The following is a 27,312-nucleotide window of genomic DNA, read 5'->3' on the forward strand; positions in this document are numbered from 1 at the left end:
GAGAGGTACTCTCTTCTTACCCCCTTGTCCAGGTACAGTGGGTGCTTGCAGTGTGGTCTTCTTGGTCACAAGGAGTATCCCAGGCAGTAGAGCAGGCAGAGCAAGGTAGGAGACAGAGCAGTGAGGATCCTGGTGCAGTGAACTTGGGAATAGAGTGTAGCCTGTGTTGTCCCCCACATGTGAGGAGAAGTAGGGACAGTTGCTGCGTCAGGCTTCAAGGCTCAATAATGCCCTCTATCTGCAATAAGAGCTAGATGCACCAATTCCTCTTGCTATAGCTTTATTTGGGCTAAATGTGTATTTTATCAGCCCGTAATATACAGGCTTTCCATTCCAACAACAAAGAACCAAAATACCTTATGCCCTTGTTATTGCTGTTGCCAGAGGGATGATATTGAGCATAGGAGAGTACAGTACAGTAGTACTGAGGAAATACAGCTGATCTTCTGAAAAACTTTTGCTCAGACTTTCAATATCGTCATCGTTTCACCATGCTTTTTTCTGCTGTTGACAGACTTGTCCCGCTCATGGAGAATATGGCTGAAAGACCATTTCCCCAATCCTTATTATGTCATCCCCTTTTGAATCCTCTCTTTTGCCCATCCAATTACTTAATTCCTCCTATCTCCCCCTGCCTAAGCCCTTAGCATTTGTCTGCTATCTAGATGCTGACTCTAGATGCTTCCTTATGTTTTTCCATGAGGAAATAATGCCAGCTCCAGTAATCATTTCTGAGGAAGCTTGGTGTAAGCATGTACAAATTTTAAGAACTTAGGAGAAGACATCTAGTCCCTTATATCTCCAAGTGTGGCTGTAAGTGGTCAATTAAAGAAGTGTTAAAATGAGGCATGCCTGTTCCCTAACACCGTCCCAGCTTCCAACAATGTTGAGAGAACTTCCTGAGCTTGAGGTCATTTAATAACCCCCAAAAGGTCTCTTCTTAGGATATTTTTTCTGGTCTTCTGTTGGGACTGTGCAAATTTCTGGCATCTGCAGCCTCTTCTATTAAGGAATTCCACAGGTTTACAGCCTGTTGTGTCAAAACTACCTTGTTCTGTTTGTTTCAAACATAAACAAATCATCAAATTAGATGGGCCTTAATGGGAAGGTATTTGGATCAATACCTGTCCATCTATTCCACGATGCATATGCTTTTGTAGACATCTATTATATCTTCCCCCTAAATTGTATCTAGTTCCACATTTAATATGCAAGGCATAGAAGAATAACCGTAAATCAGACACTCTACTTTTAAAATAAGTATGACATCCATGAGTGAATAAAATTTATCTTTTGAAGCTTGCTTCATTATAATACCATTATTTGATTTAGCCATATTGATTTTATAGCCCCGCTTGGCAAGATTATGTCTGTACAGCAAGCCAAAGAGACAGACAAGATGGAACAGCACTGTCAGACCAAAACATGGGTAAACAGAAACCTGTAGTAGGGCAGAGAGCGGGACACGGAAAATTACTGTCATAATTTACAGACAAACACCACAGCCAAGTTTCTCAGCAATAACATCCTGGCATGTGTGCTGCTAGATGGGTGATCTAGACAATAATCAGGCTGTGATAATATTCCTGTGCTAATAAATATTTCACAAGCTGCTGGTAGGGTCAGAAATTGATTTACAGATCAAAGTAGAAAGTCATGTGAAGGAATTCTAATTAATTCTAACAAAAGATCAAAAAAGGAAGTATTATTTTTTAGACAGTTTGAATAAATAATTTGTTGTTATCATATAGAAAATATTGTTTATTGAAGGTAAAGTGTGTGCCTTTTTAAAATCCTGTTTTCTGAAGCTTTGAAGGTTTAGAATTCAAAAGCAAGTGAGAAAAAATGAAAGACTGATTACAAGTTCTGACAGGGGGACAGACCAATAGCATGTAGAATTTGCCTTCTAAGCAGAGGGTTTACTACCTCTAGATGCAGTGTGAGATTTATCTATTCAAACATGAAGGCATCTGAGCAAGATACTGCAGAGCACTATTCCTGAATCATGTAGGATGAGAAATAGCTAAATATAATGGTGCAGTTCATGTGACCAAGTGTAGATGTCCTCTTCAAAATGAGATGAATCATTTCCACACTGTGGGTGTCCAGAGTTTACACATGAATCCCACTCACTGTCTCTTATATTACAGCTTGTCCCAGCTTAGCCATCTCCCTAAGGGTGACTGTGTGCTGTCCTTGTTCTAGTCAGTTCTCAGTCACTTGGGAATTGCTGCCTTTTAATCTGGTAGCTTTAACAGCAGCTGTGCTACCATGAATCCTTCATGCAGTTCCCCAGGCTGAATTTATGGAAAGGACACAGCTTCTCTGATAATACTGTCAGGGAGCAGAAGGACTGGGAAGTACTTGTGGAGCGTTTCTTGCCTTCAGCCAAGACTGTGACCCTAATCCATGTGGTCTTTACCTCATCAACCCAGTCTGGGAATCACATCACTCATGGAGCAGTGGCTTGGGGGTGGTGTGGCCCTCGCACAGACCAGCTACTCCTTGTGGTGTCAGGGGTGCTCTCGCTAGGCCAGACTGGAGTTAGTGCTGCCACAGCTCTGCAGGTGCTGCTGGCTGTCTGTCTGAGCAGAAGTCACACCTTTGGTGAGAGCAGCCATGCCTTTGCAGATACTCCCAGTGAGACAAGACTGTGTAGGGTTGGCAATGGGAACGGGTAGGTGGCAGATAAACTGTGACAGTGGGTCTTAGCACTTAGGATTTTGGTGGTAAAGTGAAGTGAGATGCTGGATGATAGTGAAAAGTGGCAACTAGCAACGCAGTCTGTCTGTGGCTGCTGGCAATGAAATGAGGTTTTGGCAGTAACAGGAGGCTCTGTGCTTCCTGGAAAGAAAAAGTGACTCTTAACAGTAAGATGTGATACTGTTGCTGACATCAGTGAAGTATTTTTTGCTGCAATGCACATCTCCTTGATACTGGGTCTCTTCTGGAGTTGTTTAGAGTAGAACAGACATTTCAGTTTCAATGAACATCTAGTCCAACTGCCTGATCACTTCAGGGCTGACCAAAAGTTAAAGCATGTTATTAAGGGCATTGTCCAAACACTTCTAAACGCTGACAGGCTTGGAGCATCGACCTCCTCTCTAGGAAGCCTCTTTCAGTGTTTGACCATTTTCTTGGTGAGAAATGGTTCCTAATGTCCAGTCTAACCCTCCCCTGGTGTAGCTGTGAACAATTCACATGGGACCTATCACCAGATACCAGGGAGAAGGGATCAGCATCCCTTCTCCACATACCCTCCTCAGTAGCAATGAGGTCACTCCTCAGCCTGCTTTTCTCTGAATTAGACAAGCCTGAAGGACTCAGCCACTCCTCAAAGGACATTCCTTCCAGCCTTACTGAGCCAGAGGCTCAAACATGGCTTCAAAACGGGCTAATGCTGCCATAGGAACCTGGAGGATGACTGAAGTTGTTCAAGGGCAAAGAGGTTGTGTGAGCACAAAAAGGGTTATTCTGTTGCTCTGGTATGCAAGCTGTCTCTGCATAAATCAAGAGTAAGTAGGGAAGTCAAGGCTAAAGTAAGAACATATTTCTGTTCAAAAAGCATATGGTATAGATGAAATGTAATCAGCTTGAATGAAACGGGCTGAAGGGAGTCTTGGGACTATCTAGATTAATAGGATGAGCAAATACCAGATTGTGTCAAAACTGCCTAGATAACAGTGTTAGAAATATCAAATTTGGATGTGGATGTAGCAGAATTGGCACTAATGAGGAAAAAATAATTAGAGGCAGGTCATTAAATAGGTCCCATTTTTGTGGGAGGACTCTAGGCAGAGAAAGAGAGATGCAAGGTTGTTGACAAGGTGGGCTTAGGAAAATAAACACAAGGAATTAAATTAATTAAATAGGAAAAAACCCCAGGAAATAATTTAAAAATAGGCATTAGGTATAATTCTGTGGAGAACAAAGAGGCGTGGGATATTCTGGTTGTAGAAGTGTGGATACCTCCAGTGGTAAAGCTGACCTATGGATGGTGGACAACACACTTGGGACAACCTGCTGGACTCTAATCAGGTCTATGTCCGAAAGACTTGGCATGCAAGGGTGGGCTGAGAAGGGATGGGCTTATGCCCTAATACTAAGTGTAGAAGGGAAGGCAATAGAATTGTAATGTGATAGAGCTTGCATGTGATTTAATTGATTTCTTCATAGTAATTGTCACTTAGTACTAGAGGTAACAGGCAATATAACTGGAACTCAGAATTGCTGTGCTCATAGTGATACAGTTGTGAATGAGTCCTGCTAATATTAGACATTTGTTCATTAGCCAATTAAGGCAGTATCAGTCTCTTGTGTTAGTCAGTTACAGGTAAGGTCTCCAGTCTAAGAGAGAAGAGTCAGACACATAAGGTACCATGATCATTATTTTAAAAGCTATTTTGTATGCAAAAAGCTAAAACCATTTCATTTCCCCCAAATATGCCAAGTGATTATTCACAACAATGAAGAAAATGAAACAGGGAGAACTTTGGTGTCCTGTGATGTGGTCCTAGTGCTTTCATTCTGCTGTCATTATGACACCGATCATTGTGGAGTCAAGAGAGCTTGCAGTGGTGCTATGTGGAGTCCAAATGTGGAAGTTTTGTGGGGGCTCAATACTGTGGCTGAAGACAGTGAGACACAAGAGCTGAAATGCTTCCGTAGCAGAGACTGCAGCTGCATATGGATTGCTTGTGGCAGGAAATGCATCCATGTTAAAAAGGTTGGCATGATAGTGCATAGGACCTGGAGATGGAATGACCAGTGTGAGACTAAAGACACATTCCAACCTATTGAAGGGATAGAAACTAATACCAAGGGGAAAACAAACAAAAAAAAGCCAACAAGAAAACAGCATCTTAAAAATCTATTTGAATTTAATTTTGGCAGATTGTATGGATTCAGAGGAGACTAAAGACATAAATGCATTGGGTATTTGTTCTGGTTTTGGCTGGGATAGTCTGAATTATCTTCACAGTACCTAGTATGGGGCCCTGGTTTGTATTTGTGCTGAAAACAGTGTTGATAACACAGTGATGCTTTCATTGTTGCTGAGCAGTGTTTACCGCCTTTTCAGCAGTCAAGGCCTTCTCCTCTTCTCATACCACCCTGCCAGAAAAGAGGCTGAGGGTGCACAAGGAGTTGGGAAGGGACTCAGCCAGGACAGCTGAGACTCCAACTGACCCAAGGGATATTCCATACCACATGGCACCATGCTCAGTATATAAAGCTGGTGGAAGAAGCAGGAAGGGGAATGTTTGGAGTGATGGCGTTTGTCTTCCCAAGTCACCGTTACATGTGATGGGGCTCTGCTTTCCTGGGAATGGCTGAGCACCTGCCTGCCCATGGGAAGTGGTGAATAAATTCCTTGTTTTACTTTGCTTGGGTGTGTGGCTTTTGCTTCACCTATTAAAGTGTCTTTATCTCAACCCACGAGTTTTCTCACTTTTACTCTTCCGACTATCTCCCCCATTCCGCTGTGGAGGAGTGAGTGAGTGGCTGCATGGGGCTGAGCTGCCAGCTGGGGTTAAAACACAACAATACTGACTCGATGGTGTCTTTACACTTGTATCTTTCTGTAGTCAGAAGACAGCTTGTTGCTTGTTTTAGTTTCTTGCTTCAAAATTTTAAATTCTGATAAAAGAAAGCAAAGCACACGCTGAACGGCTTTGCTCAATACAGACTGCAATCAGCAACATTCTTTCAAATTCCACTTTGAAGCTTGCAAAGTAAAGGCTTCATCCTGCCAGGCAGGGTATTAAATATCACATGGAAGGCAGTCATAATTCCAGTTCATTGTAGCAAGGAACATTTAAAGTTGAAGTAAACTCCGTAATGCAAGTGAACAAGGAAGTACAGAGGACATAGTGATGGCTCTTTTCTTATTAAACCCTAAGTGAAGGGATATTTGCTGCTAGTCCTGCTTGTTTGAGCATCACAAGCTAAAATACATAAATATAATCTGGAGCAACTCTTCAGAACTAATAAACTGCTGGGGATCCTCATCTTGCCCTACTACACACACGTCCCCTATATCTTGTCCCCTCTCCCAGTCCCATTTCTTGCACTCTGCTGCACACTGGCTCTGCAGCAGGGTGGATGGTGAACACCTCATGCTTTATTGAGAACTTTATTAAGAACAACAGATTCAAACTTCTTCAGGCTGAAGGGGGCTCAGATTTTTCACTTACAAGTAAGTGCTCTGCCCTCTAGGATATCATGTTGTCTCCTCTGCTACAGGATGTCAGAATTTTCTTCAATGAAAAACAAAGAAAAACACTAGTGTTGTAATTTTACAGTTATTCAGACCATTCCATTATGCTTAATTGTTGTCTTGCTATTTCTTCAGCATTCAAATAAATGGTGTATTAAGAGGAAGGTTTTAAGCCTACATCTTGTTGTACAGAAGTATTACTGGAGGGATTCCTTTTCTTGCATGTTTGTTAAGGAATTCTAGCTGGATGGGTTCTTTGGGAATTCTGAGATCTGCAAGATAAACTGTGCTGCCAGAAGGCTGAGCATCCTGCTGCTACCTTGGAGGGGCTTTAGGAAGAGAGCTGTGAAATATTTTGCCGCAGAGGCAAAAGAGAGAGGCTATGTTCCAGGAGGGAGAGCAGTGCAGGAGAAACAGAGAGAGAACTTCACACAGGTTTGTGGAATAAGGAGAGTCGAGGTGAGGTGAGGGGCAGCAACACCTTCACAACCACCCTAAGCAGCTTCCAGCATTTTCTTACTGATCTGTGATCATGTATGGAGTTATGAGTACACAGCTCCCCTCTCCCTGCAGTGGGGGTCAGATGTCTCTGTCTTGTTCTGGAGAGATTCATGTGTTTTTCACTGCAAACATTCCTCTGCAGATGCTTAACAGATGCTTACATTTTTGCTACTGAAAAAAGGCAATTCCAGGGACAGCTCAAGCAAATGAAAGGGGGAAACAGTTCTCATCCAGGTAATCTGTAGCCAGCCCTGCATCACATGTCCAAGTAAAGATGCAAAAGGGAAAGGAAATGAAAAGGAACAAGGAGGTATGTGAAACTCCTGCATTTTTCATCAGTTTTTGTTCATGCAGTTTGCAGGCTTTTTGATAGGCACCGTTAACTGTTATTATCAATCACCTGTTCTAACTACACAACTATTTTAACCCTCTTGAATACAGTGACAAAATGAACACAGGTCATAATTTGTTTTTAACACTTGGTACTGTCCATTTAATTGTAAGGAATTAAGAAGGAGCAGCTCTGCCAACATATTATTATTAATGTACTTGAACACAGTGAGTAATCTACACAGTTCAATTATAGGGATCCCTATGTCCCCAAGACAGCAATTGTAAAGATTTACATTTTAATTGATATCTTATTCTGTAAAGAAAAGCCCTCAGCTACCTAGGTCCTTACAATTAATTAGGCACAAAATACTCCATAAAGATTAACAGCACCCTCATCCCTGTAGTGCTCAAATAAAAAGCCCCAAAAGGCAAAAGCACTTTAAAATCTGTAAGATATCAGTATAACATGTCTAACAACAGATCACAATCCACAAAACAGCACATGCATTTGCAGTGAGCAATTACTCATTAGAATTGTCAGATGTGGTATGAATTTGAGCACATGTGGCATCCCTAATTTCCATTGCCTGCTTTAGCCTTAAGTCTATAGTTCTTATGAAAGCACATTGTTTGGTTAAGGGATCCATAAGCATGTAGGCTCTGCTCCAGGAAAAAATATTTACCTTTCGTTTTGCAGTTACGGATTGTAACCAAAACAAGTCATGGCTGTATGTACAGTCTTGACATCTAGGTGATTTCAAGCCAGTGCCATTTTGCTTTTGTGTTCCACATGCACAGGACAACCCCACCCTTCTAAATGTACTGATCTGCAAAGAAAATTGCTGACAGCCCATTTGTGGCTTCAGTCACGACTTCTTCAGTCATGTACCATGGCCTCGAAAGGCTAGAGCACCTCCCTTGCAGCATGCCATCCTCCAGACATTGTGGAGCCATTACTGGTCATCCCATGTCAGCAAGGCAGTATTGTCCCACCTACCATGCTGTGTCTTGTTCTGCTGTTCCTTAAGTGTTGATGGATGAGAATGCAGCATTTGCCTTGTTTGTCAGATTTATCATATGCTCTGTGTTCAGTCTCCATACTCAGTGCCTTCACACAATGATAAACTGTCCCTCTGATCCAGTGTCCCAAACCACAGCTGCCAGTAAACACAACCACAGTGTGCAGGCCCTGCAAAGCCATATGCCTTGGCAGACTGACACAATTTCTGCCCCTGAGCCTGCTACAAAAATCCAAGTCTCACAATGCACCACAGGAAGTGTCCTCCTGGGAGCAGCTCTGCATTCCCATGGAGGGGGTGGATTTGCCCTACCAATTGCCACAAGACTGTTAGGCATAGCGTGACTATCGACAACTGTGGACTGGAGCCTGTTAGACAAGGCAACATGTGTGGAGTAGAGGGAGTTTACTTGTCTCATCCACATGTGCAGATGTGTGGATTCTTGCTAATATCTACCTGCCTTGGAAGGTCAATTATTTTTTGTATATTGAATTGTGGAGGTCAGGCAGCCTTTGTCACATCTTCTGGCAGATGCTGCCTGCATATGAATTTGGGCATTGGCCTACCCTCAAGAGATGTTCCAGAGTGAATTGAACTGGCTATTGGAAGGACTTAATGTCCAGTTGGTGACATTCTTCATTTTTAGTAGAAAATATCCCAGAAAAGGTAATGCAGAAACTGAATACAATCTTCAGTGGCTTTTGCTGTCTAATGTTTGCAAACACGTATGTACAAATGGAGATTTTCTGGCATTAGTTTTTTCTCATGGATGCCAAAATATATATTTCTGAAACAACAAGACATAAACTCCTAATAAAACCAGTGCTTTGCCAAGTTTATAATAAAGCTTTTTAAAAAAATAACATAGCAACAAAGAGAAAGAGTTAAAATAGAAAATCATGTTTTTACTGTTCAAGAATTCATAATCATCTTTTCCCCTATGACTACAGCTTATACAAGAATATTTCGGCTTTGTTTCAACTCAGAGATTTAGAAGTGATTGAAGTAAAGAGCTGAGAAAGGAAAAAGTTTTGCAGCATTTCTCAAAAAAATTAGAATTCAAATATATTGAGAAAGAGTCAGTTCTTCACAGCAATAGGCAATATTGGTGCCACAGGTATTATGTAGTACAGTGGAAACATGATTTTGCACATCAGAACCAGCAGCAGCAGGCAGTGCCTGTGCTGCACACTGCGGTAGGACTGCTGTGTTCCTGACAGAAGTGCATGAAATCTGCCACACGTGAGACTTCTTCCAACTTCTGCGTGCACACTGCACCCATTGCCTGCCCAGCCCAGTATGTCCAGAGTGTCGTTTGCTGTGTGCTAGCAGACTGTCTGCTATTGCAGTGTTTGCACCTGCAAATTCACAGTGACACCAGCTGCAGATCCCTTTGCCCCACTGGCCAGTGCTCTTTTCTTCAGGATCCCTGTACTCAGCACTGGTGAAGTTGTACCTTGAATGCTGTGTTCAGTTTTGGGCCCCTCACTACAAGAAAGACATTGAGGTACAGGAGCGTGGCCAGAGCAGGGCAACAAAGCTCTGGAGCACAAGTGTGATGATGAGCAGCTGAGGGAACTGGAGTTGTTTAGCCTGGAGAAGAGGAGGCTCAGGGGTGACCTCATCACTCTCTACAACTACTTGAAAGGAGGTTGTAGTGAGATGTGTGTTGGTTTCTTCTCCCATGTAACAAGTGACAGGATGAGAGGAAATGGCCTCAAGTTGTGCCAGCAGAGGTTTAGACTGGATATTAGGAAAAATTTCTTCATGGGAAGTTATCAAGCACTGGAAGAGGCTGCCTAGTCAAGTGGTTGAGTCACTGTAAGGTAAAACATATGCAGATATTCTTCCCAAGAATGCCAAGGCAGTTGAAGGATTAAAGAAAAAAAAAAGGTTTATTTCAATGGAAGGACCACTTTTTAATGGTGCTCCACATACCTGGCCCCCAGTGGAAAAAGACAAATCCCTGCCCTCTCAGGGCCTCTTTATCCTCTCTGTATCTCCTCCCACCTTCCCGAGGCCTCTGTACATGTCTGTTAGGGCTATCTCTCTCCTCTCACATATCAGAGAGAGAGAGGCTGAGAACTTCTCTTGCTATGCAGGGGACAGGGATAAATCATTGAAACTGCCTTTGAGAAAGACTTACCATTTAGGCAGAAAGCCTTCCTAGGGAAAACTGAGTTCCTAGCTTTCCCATTACAAATTCTTCCAAAAATCAAACTATCCCTACAATCACCATCCCTCGAGGTATGTAAAAGACCTGAAGATGTGGCACTTAAGGACATGGTTTAGTAGTGGACTTGGCAGTGCTGGGTTAACCGTTGGACTCAATGATCTTATAGGTCCTTTCCAACCTAAATGATTCTATGATTCTATGTCCAGCAGCTGGGTCTGAACCATTGCTACAACCAAACTGCCCAATGCTTAGAAGTAAAGTGACAAACAATGAATTCCTTCTAGTCCACCCAATAGCCTTGTCCCAGCTCTCCAAAGGGCTGTTAGCTTGTCTGTGGTATGGGACAAAGGCAAGAACCTGCCTGGTCTGAGAAGGAGCAGGAAATATTTCCCCAGGAATCTGGAGACCTGAGCAATGCCATGCAAGGTCATTGAGTATGACTATAATTTTTGCTGTCAGCATCTGTGTTATCTGGATTTTAAGACTATCTGAGTGTCCTAGTCTCTCGTGCCCTGGAAGCAACTAAAATTACAGTTCAAAACTGGAATAATGAATATACTTTCTGTAATTTACATCCTCTTGAGGAGCTCTATTGACTTAATGTTTAAATGGTGTGCAAGCAAATGTGATGACTAAAATTATCACGAGGCAAACTAAGCTGATAAAGATTTGAAATAATATGAATTCTATCTTGTTCCAGAGATAGTTAGTAATTATCAGTCCTACAGTAAAGGAAAAAAATTGCAAATAGATCCTCCTAGATATATTGCAAGGAATTTCTGCTTCCTTCAGACAGCTTAGACAAAATTAATTCTTTTTTATTTGGCTTTATTTTTTATTTCAGAAGACTATTGAAGAAACATTTTTCTCTTCACCTTTGAGAAGATAAGGACACAAGTTTGAACAATAGAAATTCTAATTAGGTGTAAGAAAAGAAATTACCATAATAGTGGTCAAACACTGGAAGGGGTTGCCCAGAGAAGCTGGAACCATTGAAAAGCCCAACTGTACATGGCCCTGAGCAACCTGACCCTGTTGTACAGGGTCAGAGTAGGGAGGACGGACTAGATGATCTCAAGAGGTCTCTTCCACACTAAACCTATTTATAGCTTTATGTTACACAGGTAGCATTTCACATCTGACTTACATCTGGAAAGATGCCCAAACCCAGAAAGAAAATATGCCTTTGGGAGATACTGTGGTTAAGTGCTGTAGAGTGGCTGCAAATCATGTCCCTCCATTCCTGGCTACAAACATTGAGCTTTGTAAGTGATGTTCCCCCCAGAAGAGCTATTAGGGTAGGATTACATGCAGCACATCTAATGAAGAGCTGGATTCTCATCTATCAACATAACAGGTTTTTCTTGTAATCCTATGAATGTAGCCTTGGGCAAAACTTTAATTCATGTGCTGGTTTGTTAGTTTTGGCAAACCTGCATGTGCTGCTGGTTGTGTCTCCCAGGGTTCAATAACCCTGATGCAATTTCTTAATTTTATTTTCCCTCACAGTCAGCCATACTAAAAAAGTGGAAATATTCTCATCAGTAAGGCTAATCCACTGCACATGTGCTTGCAAATGGTCTGCATTTTTGCATGACTTAGCACAAGTGGGTTCATCTGGCCAAGCTCTCACTGGACATTGCTGTAGTCTTAGTGCAGCAATGTGGAGGTCTCCAGTATCATCTCGGCTGCACTGAGCTACTTAACTCTGAATGGAGAATATCAATGGTTGCATCACTTCCCATTATGCCAAGTTTATATTATAAAATACTGATTTTGGCACAAACCCCTATTGCTAGAGTATGCCTGAAGCTATAAGATGAAGTTCTTGACTGAAGCTGTTTTGTTTGTGGGGACAAAGACAAGAGGCAAAGTTCCTTATATAAACTTGGGCCAGATGAAACCTTGAGAGCCAAACAGAGCAGACAGTGGGCAGGGAGGGTAAAGCTGTCAGTCATGATGCAGAAAATGGAGTTACAGTAAATTAGCATTTTCTTTGGAAAGTAACAGGAAGATCAAATTAATACTGCAGTAAGGAGAGATACTTTATATCCCATAATTATCTACTAGAGCTTGTTAAAAAATAACTAGTCATGTGAAAAGCCCCCACAAATTAAAGGAACCAGCTAGTCTGCAGACAGTTTATTAAGAAGTTAATTAAAATGTAATCTATATAATTTTGAATATAAACAACTGCTTGAACCCTGAAGAAGTTCTGTTCAGTCTGGAAAACCCCCACCACTTTACCAGAACTAAAATGGGTGAGTGCCACATCATGGGGAATTATGGGCTGTGTAGTCTGCCCTGAGGAGAAATTGTAGAGATCATGCTGTGTACAGTATCATAACCAATGCCAATCAATAAGGTACGGGCAGACACTGTCGCAGTATGAAGGCTATGGAATGGATGTGGCTTCTTCCTAACCCTGCTAATGTCACATCACAGGATATTTTCTGCTGGCAGAAACCGAAGGCTCTCCAGCTCCTCTCTGTGCTGTAATGTCTCTGTAGCTTCTTGTAACTAATGTATTTTGCTGCGAAACCAGAAAGCTGCAGGAGTTACACTAGGAACCCAGAAATTCACATTTGAAGCAAACGGTATTAAATATATTTGGACAAAATGACAGATTTGGTTGATAAACACCTGAAATAATTACTTTATGTACTAGACTTTTAATAAGATATTAAATATGTATATATTAGCTTTTTGATACAGAAAACTACAGCATATGAGTAACGTTCATGCTGATTCACAAGCTGCTAGATATATGACAATAACAACAGCACAGATATTTGATGGAAAAAGGTTATAGGTGTACCTTATTAAATGAAACTTATGCTGGAGCAGCATTACATTACTATACAATGAAATTTTCACATTAAAAGACAAAGTCAAGCAAAAAAAATAACCGTCAAGTTAAGCAAGACAGGTAATATCTGCAGAAAATCTGATGATGCCCTTGGACACTCAGCTTAGTGTCTGTGGGCTAAATGATCCTAAAGCCATATTAGATCACAATGTATTTTTTAATACGAACGTAAGAGAAATACACATTTTTGATTAGTAGAAGAAACGAAACTGGAAAAAAAAAATAAAGGAATATCAAGTGGCCACAATCTTTAACAGTTATCCTAATAAAACCTGCAAAACCCTATTTTCTTAAGAAAGCAGCAAGATGCCTGTGTAAACCTTGGAAAACAGGAGTAACTCTACCAAAATGAAATGAAATACATGGCATGGAACTGCTGGCAGTGGGAACTGGATCAGGCAATGGGGTTTCTTTAAACACAACAGATTTGAGACTCCGCAGAGGGCGTGCGGTAATTCCTTCCTTTGCCATGGAGAGGGAGGTGTGTGCCTCCCCAGGCGCTGCTGATGCAGATGATGTCGGTGAGGTGGAATAATTGTTGAGGTACCTGCCTCATTCTGTCTGTGCTAATAGAACTGCTCAGGTGTTAATGGATTACAACACTGCATACATCTACCACAAAATAGGCAGCAGCTGCTCAAAAATTCACACTGAATCTGTAATATCCTGGTAAAAGGGGAGAGATTCAATGTGTACCCGACCAAAAGTCATCATTTAAAGGTTTTCAGCCCCAGTGCATACAAATACACACTGACACAGAGACAATGCATTTCCTGAACATTTAAAAAAAAAAAATTATTACCTTCTGGGCTTTCAATGGGATTTTTTCCTTTGCAGTAAGTGGAGAGTGGAGGATGTCCTTATACAGAGCTGGTATCTGCACTGCATAAAACAGTTGCTTTTTAAAGCATCAGAATGCTCAGCAGGAGCATTTGTAATTGTACCTTTCCAGATGCAAACAGTACACAGATATTTTTTAGAAGCCAATGTTTGGGATAACCTTTAACTGGAAACTGGGATGATTTCATTCCTCATGTTCTTAACTATTTCTACAGTTCCCAGTCTTTAAAATGAGGCAAGTAAATCCAGAGCCCCAAGGGCCTGGCTGTATGAAAATTGTGGATTTATTCACACTTTTAACATACCATTAGTTGTCTACATTTACATTCAGGCACCTGGGGCACTGGGTTAACCTCTTCCTCACACTCTGTGAGACTTTCTGCATACATCCCTACCTATTACACAGAAAGGAGATGGGGAAAAAAAAAAGTTAAAACTCTTAAAATAAACATATCTACAGTTTCAAAAACTCTGTAAAGTCTAAGAGGTTACTCACAAGTTTAAATTACATTCCTCTTTGGGCATGGATTGTCCAGCCCTGTCTAGGAAAATGTCTGAATTTCAATGGCATTGCTCAGAAGAGTGAATTTACTTATTTGAATCTAGGCCCTATCTTCAGATTACACCAGATAACCCCTTGAAGAGTTGTTTTATTATTCAGCAGAAGGCTTGCTGATACAAATTTTATCTGCAATTTTGTCTGAATAGAGATTCCTGCTACCTCAGGCCTGTGAATTGAAGGTCTGGCTTGCTATGGGTTTCCAGCCCCAAGTCCAGTGCAAAAACTCCCAGTATAAAAAACTATAAATGGCAAATTCCTTTTACAGTAAGAGCACAAGAAATTACTAAAATAGACATTTTTGGAACACAGTTGCTGCTGGATCTCAAACGTAATTACATTTTGCAGGGAATAATGATGAGCTTGAAGCACCTGGGGACAAACAGAAGTAAAGAGAGAATGCACTTTTAAGGCATTTCACTGTATTCAAGAGGTTTTTTAAAAATGTACCTATGGTATGAGTTAAGAGTTGATTTCCACTTGGTTCATTGAATAATTTACTGTCTGAAACATCATTTATAAAAGGAATATTTATATTTGACACCACACTAACATGCAGTTCAAACCACTGTCACCAGCCTGTTCACTACCATATCTTCAGGGTATGGTGATGCAAGGCTGATTGTCATTATTTAAGTGTTACTCTTTCCCTAGTATGTTATGGCTAAAGGTGGCACTCTACTCTTGACTGGATGTACACAGAGTGATGCAAACACTATGACATGAGAAACAGAAGGGAAAGCTATGTTGAACTGTTCACATTTCTCCTGCTGGGGAAAGAATGGTAACTTATTTCAAGATGTATTTACAAGCAGACGGCAGGACAGTACAGATTGGCTTTTGAGTCCAGACTAAATCTTGTTAACTTCAATCCCAGGCAATTCTCCAGTTTAATCTGGATAAAGATTACACAGCAATATACAAACAGTAGCATTAATCTGCTTGTAATGAATTTATTTTTATTTCTACTATTACTAAATTCAGTAAAATTAATTCTGCTTTATTTGGTAACCTGTTTCTTTCCATGTGTATTTCTGCTGTGAGTCACTTTAAAAAAAACCCTACTCTGTTCTTTAAATTTTTTCTTGCTAGATTTTTCTGTGATGGTAGCAATGACTCCACACACAAATGGGGTTCATGTACAGGGCACTACCATACAGGTCACACATGCTTATAGCACACCATAATTTTTAAGATTTAATTTCAGGACATGATGAAGTAAAAAGGGATAATATTACTGTTACCATTTTCAGTGCAAAGGCAGAACGTATCTGGGATGACTTATTGCTTAGTTAGTGGTACCTCGTATTTATACCATTTAAAATAAAAGCCTGATAGCATTATACTGGATGAAGAAATCTGACTGAAGACTGGCAAACAAGCTGTTTTTAAAAATGGGTGATGGCTTAAGTAAAATTAATGAACAGCCCGAGACAGTTAACTGCAGCTATTTTCTAGCCTATTATTAGCAATTGCTTGGGTCTGAAGTTAAAAATTGCCACATCTGATAAATGTCAAGTCTTAAATGAGGCAACTCCAGCACAACCTCAAGACTATGGAAATTTGGACAGGTGAAATGAATTGCATCACCTGACAGCATGATGACAGTACAGCACAAGCTGAACTTGACTGGTTCTGCCCATCCCAGCACCTGCCCCTTTTAGCACAGGCTACTGGGCTGGTGGCAGACGTAAGGAGCCTATGAAAACCAGCATGCTATTTCAAGGATAGAAATACATATCTAGAACGCTACATGGCTGATAATTACTGTCACAGCTTTTTCTATAGCAAGACCTGAACAATCTTCAGAGAGCTCTCCCCAAAACAGAAATGATACGAGGTGAAAAGGTCTTTCGGTCACTTTCCTGTTCCACACAAAGAATATCTTCATTTTAGGCAATCTAAATGGAATGTTTATGTTGGATTTCTTCTTCTGCCTCACTTATCCCATCTGTGCAGTTTGCTCATTAATTCAAGGAAAGCCAAAAGGGGAACCTTCACTACCCTTTTGTCCTCACTGCCTTGTCCTCTCCATTGCCCCATGGCATATCTGTTAGTAACAGAATGGAAGCCATCACAAGGCCCTTGACTTCCCAAAAACTGTTTTCAGCAAAGTGCCAAGAACTGACAATATGCACATTTTCAGGCTTCTGCCCTCCACCCTCCCTGCTGCCGGGGATTTGCAGGGTTGTGGCTCCACTCTCTGCCCCGATGGCCTGGCCACTCGCTCTGTGCTGAAGGCACACCCATGAGTGTAGCAGGGACTGCACCTCGCTCTGGCAGGGCTCCTCTGCCAGGTCAGCCCTGCCACCCTCCCTGGCCCCAGGACCACCCTGCTGACAAGGACCAACTGAAATAACAAAGTTGCAGCACTAGGACTTGTCCTTTGGAGCACATTTTTATCCCATCATCAACACGGTACATGCGGTTGCTTAAGAAGTCTCACTGTGAGGAACAATCCTGCATCCCCTTTGCCCCTTACTGTAGCAAGACTGCCCTCTAAATACACTCAAGTATTATGATAACCATCACCTTAGCGGTTGTCACTGACTGGGACATCTCCCTGGTATTCATACAGAGACACATTTTGTGGCTTTTCAGACACAGAATCATAGAATCATTGAATGGCCTGGGCTGGAAGGGACCTTAAGGATCATTTAGTTCCAACCCTCCTGCTGTGGGCAGGGCCACCTTCCACTATACCAGGTTGCTCAGAGCCCCATCCAGCCTGGCCTTGAACACTTCCAGGGATGGGGAAGCATATATTATTAGGAATACATGGATCTCTTATGAAAACATACACTGCTGCTAAGCATCATTGTACTAAAAGGCTTAATTTGCCTTTGTACTTAATTAGTACAAAGGGAGATCTTTCTGTTCACAAAAAAGTAGCTAAATACCCCAGCTTTCAGTGAAGCAAAGTGGGTTTTGGGATGCCAACTTTACTGTATGCCACTAAAGATGTGCCCAGGTATGTTATGACCTGACACACAGGGTATGTTTTATGGACCTCACCTCTGCATTATCACCTGCATGGTTTTATGAAAGAACTGAGAAGCCACAAAAGCATAATGCACCAGCTAGAACAGCACCTTCAGGCATCCATATACAGATTCAACACCACTCCCTCTCCTTAAGAAGAGTGCACACGGATATATTTCTCCGTTATTCATCTTTGCTATTGTTCCTACCCAGAACTTCTGCCATTGCTCACCTTCCCTTTAATTTTGATACTGTTTAGACACCTTTTTTCTCAACTGAAAACTACAATGTGTGAACCATGAACAACAGTATCGACATACTTCTACCTTGTGTACTGTGCACACTCCAAAGTGTAAAAACAAAAGCAGCAGTATTTTCCTTGAAGATGGTAACTGAATTCTATCATATTGAAGTGTACCGAAAGCAAAAGCAAAAGAACCTAAGTTTTGTCCAGGACTTGTCTACATATGAATGTTATTTCCCATTAGGAAGGGTATGTATTTGAAGAGCTGCTGAACTCCCATGTTATTTTGCATCACAAACAATTTTAACTGTTCATAAATTTTAAAGTGATCTAGAATAATTCATGCAAGTCTCTTGGACTTGCAGTGTGGGTGTTGTTATCTGAGGATTCCTGTCATAATGAACACCTCTCCCCATTTATCAATAAACCAAGGTATTGGTAAATTTTGTGAACTTAAATTTATTCACAAACCCAGTAAGACTGTACTTACATAGGCCTTATTTTATTCTCCATGTGATCAGTGTTGTTATTCAAACTGGTTTGATTTCAATTGCATGTAATGTCTCAAGTTAACATTCCTCACACTGAGATGTAGTGAGCTCTGCCATTGACTCAGAATTGTTCTTCCACTAACGCAGCTTTTCAGTAGCTAGTGATCACTGAAGAATTTTGTCCTACTGTATGTAAACCAGTTTACATCAGCAACCTTTACTTTCTCTGCAAGAGAAAAAAAAATTCCGGTTCTATAATTTTTCCAAACACTGTCATATCCCCTCTTACCTACACTGCTATTCACTAACTTACAGGTAAGACCTGTGCTTCTAGGAAAAGATAATGCAGGCAGCTAAGGCAGGTTTCCCCACACCTGGCTTTGGTTATCCAGAACTTGGCCTGTCTCAAGTTTCCAGGCTCCCTCTCCAGTCAGGGGAAGACAGGCACCTTCATGGATTCATTCACATATTGCAGACACATTTTTAGGATGAAGTAAACCACCTTCAGGATCCATTTCTCTCTTTCAGCTAGAGGTAGCCTAGACAATCTAGACGAAGTACAGCTCTCAGGCATTTACATCACCAGCTGTGTACACACCAGATGACAAGAGAGGAATCTACTGTTCAGTTCTGGCACTTCCACACAAGTTGCACCTTCCAGTTAGGTAAAAGGAGAAGTCATATACAAAGAGCACTGCAGAGAAGCAAGTAAAGATTAGGAAACTAACTCTGGTAAGGGGTTTTTGTTTGTTTATTTGTTTGTTAACACCCCCCCCCAAACTGTTTCCCCATTTTCCCACTGCTGACTGTATTTCATTACCTATAATCTCTTCTGACTCCTAATTTTTACTTCTTTGACATTAGTATTCCTTAAAAGAACTATTAGTTTTAGACTGGAACTATTAATTTGTGCCTTTTGGGCAAATTCCAAGGCTTTTTCAGATTTTGCACTTCAATAGCACTTCTTCCTTTTTTACATACAGTTCTTCATTCCACAGTCTGCAGTTTGACTGACTTCTGTCTTTCTACAGCACATCACCTCCTCACTTACTGTACTTCTGTGAGGCACTGCAGTGGAAGTGTTTCCTTTTGCTCTCGTGAAGCAATTTTCAAGGGACCGATACTGAAATATCTTTAAAGAGATACTGAGACATAACAACACTTAAAGCTGTAAGGAAATTTAAACAGTTCAGTAGGATTATTTTATACTCCCACTCTTTTCACACATCCTGATTTAGGATCCTGCCAACTACATCAATTTGTCCCAAACGAGTAGGTTAGATTGCTTAAAAAATCACTGTCAAAGGTATTAGCAAAAGTATGTTTAATATAAACTTGTGAAAGTGAGACTTTAAGTTAAGGGCAAGGTTCACTATACTACTTACTACATGGATGTAACATACAAGAAGAAAATCAAGTTAGAATTGAGCCAGAACAATTTACAGAGAGACTGAAGGGGCAGGCAAGAGGGCAAGGGAGACTCTCCCATTGGGAGAGAATTTGCTTTAGGCATCAGTCAATTTCCATCCGGACCGTAATCCAAAACAGTAATTACTGGAATTTTTCAAAAGTCCAGTAACAATGGTGCTGTTTCACTCAGGCTCTGATTCAGGTAAAGAATGTTCCAAGGTTTTCAGGGGATGACTGATTATCTCTTGTTCCCCTCCTTGGTCAGACAACAGAAGTTCCTGGTATGGACAGTGCCACCCTCCCCTTAGCCATGCAAGGGTTCCTGGTGTGGTCAAGGGACACTTCATCAGCCAACTCATTACACAAAGGCTAAGGCTTAACAGGAATTCCTGAAATCATAAAGCGGCCCCAAGAATGTATCACCACAACTCATCACCACATGCTGGAAGAACACCCTTCCTCACAGCCTAGCACATTTTCCTTGTTATTACTATTAGGAAAAAAGTGCCAATTATTTAAATAATCAAAATACCTACATTTTAACAAGTCTAATAAAACTAAGACAAATGAATTGTTTCAGAATCTGTGAAAGAATGTTCTCTTTTGGTAGTTGCAAAAAACCAATTTTGCCTTTAGAAACAGTCTGTTTATTATTAAGATTTAGAATACTCATTATTCTGGTACCTGAGCTCCAAAATGTGCAGCACAATACTTGACACCTTGAAGCTATTTTATTTAAAGGAAAGAACCTATTAAACTTCCATAATATTGTCAAATCAAGGCTGCAGAAGACAGTAAATAGTGGGTGCAGTTGCCTGCATATTCTGAATTTCCTTTCTTGCCCCACTGATACAATGTCCTTACTGGGATAATGTGCTCTATGGAAAAGACATGATCACACAAGACGCTGAATACAGGTTGTAGCTACAGCCTCCATTTTTTTTCCACTTCAAGTGTAGACCGAGCACTGTACAGGAGGAGGAAAGATAGAAAGAATTAACAGGGCTTTCACCCTGCATTATCTGGAAAAGTACACACAGCCTATCCCTGAAGCCTGATCAGTGTAGCACTGAGCACCCAGCCATGCATCTGTCTCGGACTACAGAGCTGGTATGACTTGAATAATTAGATTCATGTCAGAGGGCCACAGTCTAATCTTCAAAATGTTGCTTTGCAGTTGATAGGAATGTAACATTCACTAGATAGAGCACACTATAAACAGCTGTTATGAAGAAGATGTGGAACTAACAGCAATAACAAATGAAACATTAGAAGTACTTGGCCAGTAACTCCTTCATCAACTAGTGACTTAGTGTGACCTGACCTACATGGCCCCATCATAGACAGATAAACAACAGCAATTTAAGGGAAACTTAAAAATATTTAGAAATAGTCAGTGGAATACTATAATAAACAATAGGAGAGAATGCCACTCTAATAAAGCTTTTACATTCTAAAATACTATTAGAAGTACATACTTTTACTTGTGATCTAAATGCAGCCACCTACTAGGTAAGGTACCTGTTTGAAAAAGCAAATACCATTTATTAAGGGAACTCTTGGTACCATGGCACAGAATTCAGACGTTGGGAGTGCTGAGACTGCTACAATGCAGAAGATACTTCTCAGACATTTGCTACTGTTTTAAGTATACTGTGGAAGCAAGAACCTGTTCAGTGTTCTTGCTTTGATTCTGGCAAGGAAACCTCTGATGTTTTCTGACTGTCTTTTGAAGGTATTTTTTAAATTTCAGCTCTTAACTGCTCATGTCAAATGACTCAGGAATCATCTGCTTCACAGAGTACCTCTTTCTCAGTCTCTTGTTTTTCTTGAGCTCACAATGCCTCATACAATATTTGGAGGGAAGCAGGGAAAGAAATCTGTAATAGTGTTCCAGTGTTCTCTGACTTGATCTACCTCTGATGTGCTCCTTAAGATGTGGTGTAGCCTCCTCTCTGGCTTTTGTAATTTCTTAGTAAGGCAAGGAATTAATAAATCAGAAACAGCCATGACAGAGCTTTATTTTTTTTTTCTTTTTCTGAGGGAAGAGACTGTTCCTGTAGCCAGAACTGAGTATCTGGAACATGGTTTTCATGCAAAGTAAGGCTTAGTTCAACTGCCTGTAAAAGAAAGAGACTGACTCTAAAGTGACTCTGTCATTGCTCCTTTTGTATGCAGTGGCTGAATTCTCTTTTTTTGCATACCCCAAAAGACATTTAAGTACATTTTTGTCACAAGAAAAATGGAAGCTGATTTAAACTTCTTAATCCAGGGGGTGGGTTAGTCACTAGAACAGGCTCCCCAGGGAAGTGGTCACAGCACCAAGCCTTTCCAACTCAGGATATTCTATGACTCTAACCAATAGTGAACACTGTTTTATCCCCTTTTCTTCATTCCAGCCCATCAGGTCCTGTCTTCATGAAAGAAATGACTAGAATATCAAAGCTAACACCTCTGGAACAACCAGCTCTCCCTGTGCATCAAAGCTGCCAGAAGGAACTGTTCTAAAGGTGTAAGCACTGCTTAATCCTGTACAATTCCACAGGGTAGGTCTCTCTTCAAACAAGGTTTTCAGTAGCAGCTATGTAGGCAGAAATAAGAAACACTGCAAGATAAGGAGGAAGACAAAGTTGGTTTATATCACAACTTATCAGTCACTCATAGGCAGGAGCATGCAGGATGAGGTGAAAGGGTTAGAGAAAAAAATGTAGTTTTAAATGTATAACAATAGATCTAGAAACAGAATCCCCCTTCTCCCCATTCATCAACAAAAAATGAGTACAAGCTTCTCTGGAACCATTTTTTAAGACTGTCAGAGACTATTCTTAGTAACTCGGGGAAAAGGTTGTGGACAATATGAGTTACAGAAAGAACAGTTACCAGTGAAAAGAGTACGTGAGTTTCTCCACCTGCAAAATGTTGCTGTTGGATGAAAGACTTTTTGTTTTCTTCACTCAAAATTGTGTACTTGCTCTTTAAACTAAGAACTCTTCTAGAAAAACCAACACCACATATGATAATAGGCACTGGTCATCTGAATTTTGCTGAGTATCAAGCAGTTTATCTTTGCAGAAACTGATGTCAACATGCGAACTATTACAGTTTAAAGATTATTAAATTATAGCTATTAAGTATCACAACATAAACAGTCCTCTGCTACTCTGCTATGCAAAGGTCATGGAAATACTAATCAGAAGTTCTGGATTGTATCTTGCAATAAAGGAAGGATTATCCATCTCCATTACAATTTCTTCCCTGTTCCCTCACGAGAGCATGAGCACACTGACAAAAACCAAGGCTGGCAGCAGTGGTTTATGAGATGTGGTATGTCATAACACAATCCTGAAGCGAGAGCTCTTTCAGGAGGCAACAACTAGGACAGATCCTAACGAAACAAATTCTTGAGTTGAATGTAGAATATTGGCATGGCATCATCAATGCTGGTATTTTCAGAACCATACTGCAACAACACACACACCATCTATCCTGGCCTGTCATGAGAGAAAGCAATTTAAGGAGCATAAAATCACGACAAAGTGACTGGGCTGAATAGTGTGGAGTGCTGCTCAAATGCAGCTGTGACTCACCCTGGACACACACAGTGTAGTCTGGGTGAGAGGTAGTACCAGGCACTCTACCCTGTCATGGTACAACGAACCTACCCTGATGTTGTGCCTGCCTTTGATGTTTTACCACACTTGCCCTCCTGGAAGCTGAAGTATCTTACATACTGTGCATTGCAAAGGAAAGAAGTACAGTGCACACCAGGAATGGAAGTGATATGAGTGGACTGTAAACAAGCAAACAAAAGCTTGATATCTTTTCCCCCCTCCATTTGTTTCTCTGTAGCCTATAGTCCTATCTAAAATGCTTCTGCCTGTTACAGAAAGCCATCTTGTTGTGCAGAGAGTTTATAAACACAGTGTCTAGTTGTCCAACTGTTCCTAAAGTGCTGTGTGGCAGGACTTAATCACCAAGGAGAGGACAAGGAATACAGAAAAATGCTATTTAATGGGAAAGCACAGTGCAAAATGAAGCCAAGAGCAGGAATACTGCTAAACCATCAGTTATTTAATTTTGCCAAAATAAAACAAGGTACTTTGTTCTACAGTGTATTTATAGAAAGGAAAACACATTTTCTATTTTTCTCTTTTTTTTTTTCTTTTATTTTAACCCACCACTTAAAGTATTGTTCTGACATACACCACAGCAAATGGCTGGACTGCAGTGGAAACTAAACGAAGGCCTTAAAAACTTGGGAGTTTTTAAGCATGCTTGGCTTAAGGTACTCGAGATCAGTTGCGTGATGTTAATGTATCATTCCAGTTCACATTGCAGAAATATTACTGTAACACTCCCATGACAATGACACGACACATATATGTTCTTGGGACAGTCCAGTTTTAGGTGGCACTACACAAGTCAGAGAAAACTGAGAAGCTGAAACAATTATAGAATAAGGAAAAGCTTATGTAAGAGTTCTTCAGTATTTTTCTTCTGAAACCTGGAGGATTCAGGCATACAGTTATAGATTCAGGCATACTCTTCTTTGCAGAGGCCCGGTCATGTACATTTTAAACAGAAAAGCAAGTAAGTTGCCACTACTGTTTTATACTATTAATTTCAACTTTTTCACTTCTTAAGAAAATAAAAATCTTGTTTGCAGAAACTTTCATCCATTTCAGACCATGTGCCTCTCCCTGAGGACAAAAAATGCTTCATTTGCTCCGGGCTAAATTTCTGTTAAGTATTCTTAGTTTCAAAACAGATGAGCACTGAATGCATCTTGAACACCGAAAAACTAGTCACACCTGTCAAGTAAGGGGGGGAAGATAAAAATCTTGCTTACCTTTCCATAAACAACAGTTTTGATTAAAAAAAAAAAAGTAGTATCATCTAGTATATAATACTCATTTAACATTGTATTACATGTTATAAGGGACATTTAAATCAAATTTCAAGCAATTTTTTTTTAATTACAGTGAAATCACCTTTAACAGTTTCCCTGTCCACACCCCCCCTTCATGGTCATCAAATATGTCATCATCATTTGGGGATACAGAAGATACCAAAGTCAACAGCAGCTGTGATTTAATAATTAATGCTCCGATTCTTCTTATGGAGTCGGAGAAAATATGGTTACATTACATGTCATTATATTTACACAATGTTTACTTAGGAATGCAAAATCCAATCACACTGTGATATCGCATGTTGTTGTACTGATCAATCTTTCCAATGACACTGGCTTTAAAAAGTACTGTAATCTGATCCATATCTAGCAAGGTTAAAGTGAAGACCAGAACTTACTTCTGCAGGCATTCCAGCTCCGAAGGCAGGTCACAACCTACATAAACTCTATTCATTAAACTATATTCTAACAGTGCACAAAAACAGGGATCCTACAAGAGAACATTAATATATAATTGCAGTCATGCTGCTCTGTGAAATGAATTTTCAAACAAATTAACATGGCACATGAATGCAAGAGATTTAACATGACCTCTTCAAGAAACAGAACTCTACAAATGGTGCAAACATGGTGTAACATGGGAGGAAGACACCTATAGCTGCTCTAATTTACATATGTTACATGTAGGTGTAGGGGACTAAACTTTCTATTCAGGCCATTTGTGGAATATTGCTTTCCTTCTTATTCGTAAAGTCAGACATAACATCAGATATTAAGAAAAGCTCAGCTTACTCCAATGAAAGGACTATGCATAGGTTCAAAAGGAAAGCACCTTCCTGGCAGCTGCTGCATTAATTGGGAACAATCCCTTCTGCCTCTCTCCATTTAAAATGTGAAGTAACTTCACTTGAGGCTCTCTTGAGCCTTGAGGCTCTGACCTCATCTAGAGATGAAAAGGACTATGAGCCTGTATGCACAGAGTACCATTTCCTTTGTGCTTGGAAATCTACTGTGTAGGTGCCTGAACTGTCTATACTTACAGGAACCCACAGTGTTCATATCTTCCGAAATGCAAACTGAGGACAAAATACAAACTCTTAATATTCCAATGCTCCCTCAGATCAGATTAACACACAGAACCATTCAATTCCTGTGGCAAATAACACATGCAATTCGAAGATATAAAACCAAAACTTACTTTCACAAGAACATGAGGATTTCCCACGACAATCAGCAAAGCTTTTGCTCTAGTAATTGCTACATTAAATCTCTTTGGGTTACAGAGAAAGCCCAAACAGTATTTTTCATCATCAATTAAGTCTTCCTGAGATCGCACCTGAAATAAATTAAGGATGATTTCAGAAATAGCATAACAAGAACACAACTTACCTAGCCATAGTGTAACTTAATATTTCCTGACTGCAATGATTGCATTCAGTTGAATGACAATTCACAGTGTGTCTTTTCTGGAAGCCTTCTTAAGCAGTCTCATCAGTGTGCTTTGACTTAGCTTAGAAAAAACAGCCAAAGCAACAAGTGTGCTGTAACTATTGCTCAGTTGTTTTTCACCTCTATTTTGTCTATATTTGAACCTATCTTTGAAAAATGAAAATTTTCATGACCTAAATAATGAGTTCTTCTAAACAGCAGCATAGTACATACCCAGAACTACTTTAAGAGAATACAATGCTGGACTGAAAAGCTATGGTATGAGGCAGAACAAAGAAAGTAAGCATTGTACCACTGCCATCAGGGAAAAAAAAAAAAGTGAGAAAATCCCACAGACTCTTCCCCCAAACCACAAAGGTAAGTACTCAGTACCATAATTTCAACAGAAAGCAACAGATTTTTAATAATCCAGATTTTAAAGAGAAGAATAACTCTACATGCATGCACCTAAAAATAAGCTCTACCTTCAAACACTGTGACAGACTGATAAAAATACAGCTTGTAATTTTTTAAAGGCCTATATCTAAAAGGAAACAGAATTAGACACATATAAAACCACCACAATAAATATACGTACTGTTGATAAGATGATAGCTGTATACTCCTGCCCTTGAAACTCTTCTACTGTGCCAACTTTAATATCTGCCAAATCAATACTTCTCAGAAGAAATTTAATTTTTTCCACCTACCATAAAATAAAAAAAAACGTTCGAAGGAATTTACTTTTACATTTGAGAGTGGATTACTTTTAAAACCAAAACCACACCACATATACAAGTATGAGTTTTAACATGGCAATGTCAAAAGGAATGCCTACAGCAAGCTTAGCCACCATCCACTACTAAGATTTTAAAATAAAACAGTAATTTTTCCTCAGAAATATCGCACTTATTACACAATGTAGAAGATAAAGTACTTCCTACCATAATTTAAACAGAAAGCAAGAGATTTCTAATAATCCAGATTTTCAAGACAAGGATAATTTAGCTCCATAAACCCTCTTCTTCCAATGTGCATCATATCCAAAACCATGCATACCACAGATGTGGTAGGGCAAGCAGCTTCCTCCAGCCCCTCAAGAAGACTGTACAGAGATTCTACCTTTGCTTGCCAGGTGCATCATACAGAGTGAAAGGCAGAGGTGAGATATGATTTTAAGTACCCTCCCAAAAGAGAAGGAGTCTCATGCACTGGGATCCTTGCATATGTGGGATCACTATACCGCCATCTGTTAAAAGCTGTTTGGAGATTATACCTGAAGTGCTCCAATAAATTTAAGAAGGTATCATGCCTGGCTAAGATGAGAATTA

At 40.3% G+C, this 27,312-nt stretch overlaps 1 protein-coding gene across 4 annotated transcripts in view; it reads right to left on the bottom strand.

The window, feature by feature from the left end:
- Nucleotides 1-23,651: 23,651 nt before the first annotated feature.
- Nucleotides 23,652-27,312, bottom strand: part of MOV10L1 (Mov10 RISC complex RNA helicase like 1) — a 35,045-nt gene continuing 31,384 nt past the window's right edge. For all 4 annotated transcript variants that reach the window (XM_017818255.1, XM_017818256.1, XM_017818259.1 and 1 more), the window contains 4 exons: nt 26,580-26,687; nt 25,752-25,889; nt 24,952-25,043; nt 23,652-24,452 (listed from right to left, as the gene is read on the bottom strand). In XM_017818255.1, the coding sequence (XP_017673744.1) occupies nt 24,443-24,452; nt 24,952-25,043; nt 25,752-25,889; nt 26,580-26,687 (348 nt within the window). In that variant the 3' untranslated portion in view covers nt 23,652-24,442. The remainder of the gene's footprint in view (nt 24,453-24,951; nt 25,044-25,751; nt 25,890-26,579; nt 26,688-27,312) is intronic.

This window comes from Lepidothrix coronata, unplaced genomic scaffold (assembly GCF_001604755.1).
Source record: "Lepidothrix coronata isolate B3197 unplaced genomic scaffold, Lepidothrix_coronata-1.0 Scaffold66, whole genome shotgun sequence".
Taxonomy (NCBI): Eukaryota; Metazoa; Chordata; class Aves; order Passeriformes; family Pipridae; genus Lepidothrix; species Lepidothrix coronata.